The sequence below is a fragment of the Cyprinodon variegatus genome, unplaced genomic scaffold (genome assembly GCF_000732505.1).
Source record: "Cyprinodon variegatus isolate N-32 unplaced genomic scaffold, C_variegatus-1.0 Scaffold1022, whole genome shotgun sequence".
In the NCBI taxonomy this organism is placed as follows: Eukaryota; Metazoa; Chordata; class Actinopteri; order Cyprinodontiformes; family Cyprinodontidae; genus Cyprinodon; species Cyprinodon variegatus.
This window is the reverse complement of record NW_015151475.1, coordinates 259,289-262,228: the sequence shown is the minus strand read 5'-3', so window position 1 is coordinate 262,228 and position 2,940 is coordinate 259,289. Positions and strand designations below refer to the sequence as shown.

The window sequence follows — 2,940 nt, the reverse complement described above, 5'->3', positions numbered from 1 at the left end:
CCATCTTGACTGTATAAGTCTAGTCTAGTCCTGTTGCTTCAAATTTCTGCTTCAAATTACCAACTTTTGTTGGTAATGTTTCAGCTGAAATATCTAATTTTGAAGTCGGAAATGTCATCTTCAGAGGACAAAATACACCATTATATTACTGGTTAATCGATGCTGATGCTCCTAGATCATGCATTTAAAACAAAACATATTTGCATTTCTTTGTTTTGATAAATTCAATAAGACAGAAATTTCAGCAGGAAAATCTGAGAGGAAGAATAGTTTAAAGTTGTGTGGGAGGATTCCAATCATTTGCCAATGGATTGGTGCATCTCAACCCTTAAAATAGGTAAAACTATCCAAAGGTTTTAATATAAAAGCATATGTCTGTACCAAAAAGCTCATGTTTATAATAAAAAAATGAGTTCAACAGAATAATGGGCCCATTTATGCCTCTTTTTTCTCCTATTTATAAGTAAAGGTTTGATTACACTTAATTTAAAAAAGGGAGTATGTTATTAATCAGATCTGATCTCTGTGTTTGGTGGATCTCTTACTTTGTCTTCCACTTCATCCCCAGGATTTGATAGTTAAACGTATTACCTTTGCGGATGTTAAACAAACGATTTCATACTGAGCGTGTTTCTGAGAGTTTTGCGGTTAAAAATAAGAGGGAGATGGAGGCTGAGCGAGAGAAAGGAGGTGCGCTCAGCTCAGCACACACAGAGGTTGAGGTTCCTTCCCAGATGGCAGCTGTTAACTTTGCTCACACGCACAGCTGATTAGAAACACATTGAGTCTGGGGCCGCACGCACACATGTCCAAACACGCGCGCAAATGCGCGCAACAAATAGGAATACAGCGAGATATGCACGCAGATGCATACCATACTGGAAAACAAAGCCTCGGTGAGAATTCACCCAGGGAAACAGGCACGCATTCAGTCCCAAACACAAACAGCAGATGCATATGGCTGGAGGCCCTCATTAGAGTACATGCAACTATACAAACACGCATAAACGTTCCCATGCATTAAGAAAGCAGGCCTGCAGCTTCTTTAACTGCAGCCTGAACTTAAATGATGACTCTAACCCAGATTGTTGGAGTCCAGCCGCAACAGGGCGCCATCATTTTCCTCTTCCCCGGAGACGGAGCTCTCTGGCTCGGCAGTGCGCGCCGGGGTGGGCCCCTGGATCTGCCGCTGAGGCTGGTCCTCCTCAAACACCAACTTGAACTCGAACTCGCCCTCCTCCCAGCCCGAGCCCGGCGCGGCCCCCATCGGATCAAAACCCAACGATCCCTTCTCTATCTTAAAGTGCGCCACAAAAAAAGGAAGAAAAAAACTTTCCAAGAAGTGTTTCAAGAACTTTCAGCCCTTTCTAATCAGCGCATCATTGCGCAAAAAATAAATAAACAAAAATATTAAAAATAAACATATATATATATATTTGTTAATATATATATGTATATATATATATTTTCCTTCTTCAGGGTTTTGATTCAACTTTCCACCTAAATAAAGAAAAAAGTTTCAGCTTCGTGTCGCTTTATTTGTAAGTTTATCCAACCGGATGCTTTGCGGTCAGCATTAAATCATCCTTCAGGAAAAATGTTCAATGTTTTCCCAAACAATACCGCCAGTAAACAGGGTTCCTTAATTCCAGAGCCATCCAGATCCCACGACTCCTTCCTGCGTCCCGTCAGAGGCAGCGAGAGAGAAGAAAAAAGTTCATCAAATATTTCTGTCGTCCTTTACCCTTAATTGCCTTTGGGTGGGTTTCCCAGCCCCGGCTGCTCTGTTACTCATTCCCCATAGGACTCTGTATGTGTCAGTCATGGGTAACCCCCTCCCTCCCCCTCACTCACTCCTCTCCCCCCTTTTCTGGGGTTTCTTTCTATAATATTTACTTCACATCCTCTTAATACACTCTACCCATTAAACTTTTCCCGTGTTGCTTCCCATCATTATATCTGTCTTTATTTCACTTCAGACTAAACTGAGCATCAGGGTTCATGTTTCACATATTTGGGCTAAAAACAGTATGATTGTTATTCTAATGAGGAGCAGCTAAAGTCTCTGATACCTCAGCTTGTGGACCAGCTGCAGGGCCACCAGGGCTGCAGTGTTAACTGTCAGTTAGTGAACATAAGAGGGCCTATTTCCTGTGGCGATCAACGCCACAACCCCCCCTTTTTTGGCTGTCACTCTCCCCCTCTCCTCCCCTTTTCTCTTCTTCTTCATTTTTTTTTTTTTTTTTGTTGCTCCCCCTCGACCACATCTATGTCGTCTCTTCTCCCCTCCCTCCTCTTCCTCTTCACCCAAGATCTGTTTCTCATTATCCTCTCTAGTCTGCTCTCTGTCTGAGTCAGGAGATGAAAAACTTAAATAAACACACTCTCTCTTGGTCTCTCCAACATCTCTATGCCCTGTCCCCCATACACTCTGTAAGCCCCCGCCTCTGGTTCTCACAATCAGTGGGCTTATGTTGCACTGGTGTGGAACATGGGGCTCGTTTCCCTCTGTGTCATCCTCCTGGGGTTCTGTGGGCCGGCCTTGGGTCCTGGATTTGACTGCATTGTGGTTGGGGAGAAGAAAAACTGCTACCAACAAGGCAGACACAAACATTTCCAGAACCCCGTACATTTGATTTAAAAAAAAGTTAAAATAAAGAACAAAAACAAAAAAAACAACATCGCTCAATCCAAAGTGACAAGATCAGCATCAGGCGACTTGTATTTAGTGGGTTAAAAATTAAGTTGGCATGTTTTAGTTGTTTGGAAACTACAAACATCCATCTGCTTTTCTAGTAATAACTTGTTTACATCAATCAAAGTAAATAAAGTGTGCATAAATAGTACAATGTAGACATGAACAGTCTATTAATGGAGTTTATGCGGGACAGAACAGCCTGAAAGTTCACTACTAATACAGTGTAGTATTATAATATATGA

At 42.1% G+C, this 2,940-nt stretch overlaps 1 protein-coding gene across 1 annotated transcript in view; it reads right to left on the bottom strand.

Annotated features, from left to right (window-relative positions):
- The window catches only part of LOC107100872 (nuclear factor of activated T-cells, cytoplasmic 4-like), a gene marked incomplete at its 3' end in the record, with an annotated part of 16,526 nt that extends 14,814 nt beyond the window's left edge, over positions 1–1,712 (bottom strand). The window contains exon 1 of the mRNA XM_015399535.1: positions 1,081–1,712. Coding sequence (XP_015255021.1) covers positions 1,081–1,267 — 187 coding nt within the window. The remainder of the gene's footprint in view (positions 1–1,080) is intronic.
- Positions 1,713–2,940: the final 1,228 nt, after the last annotated feature.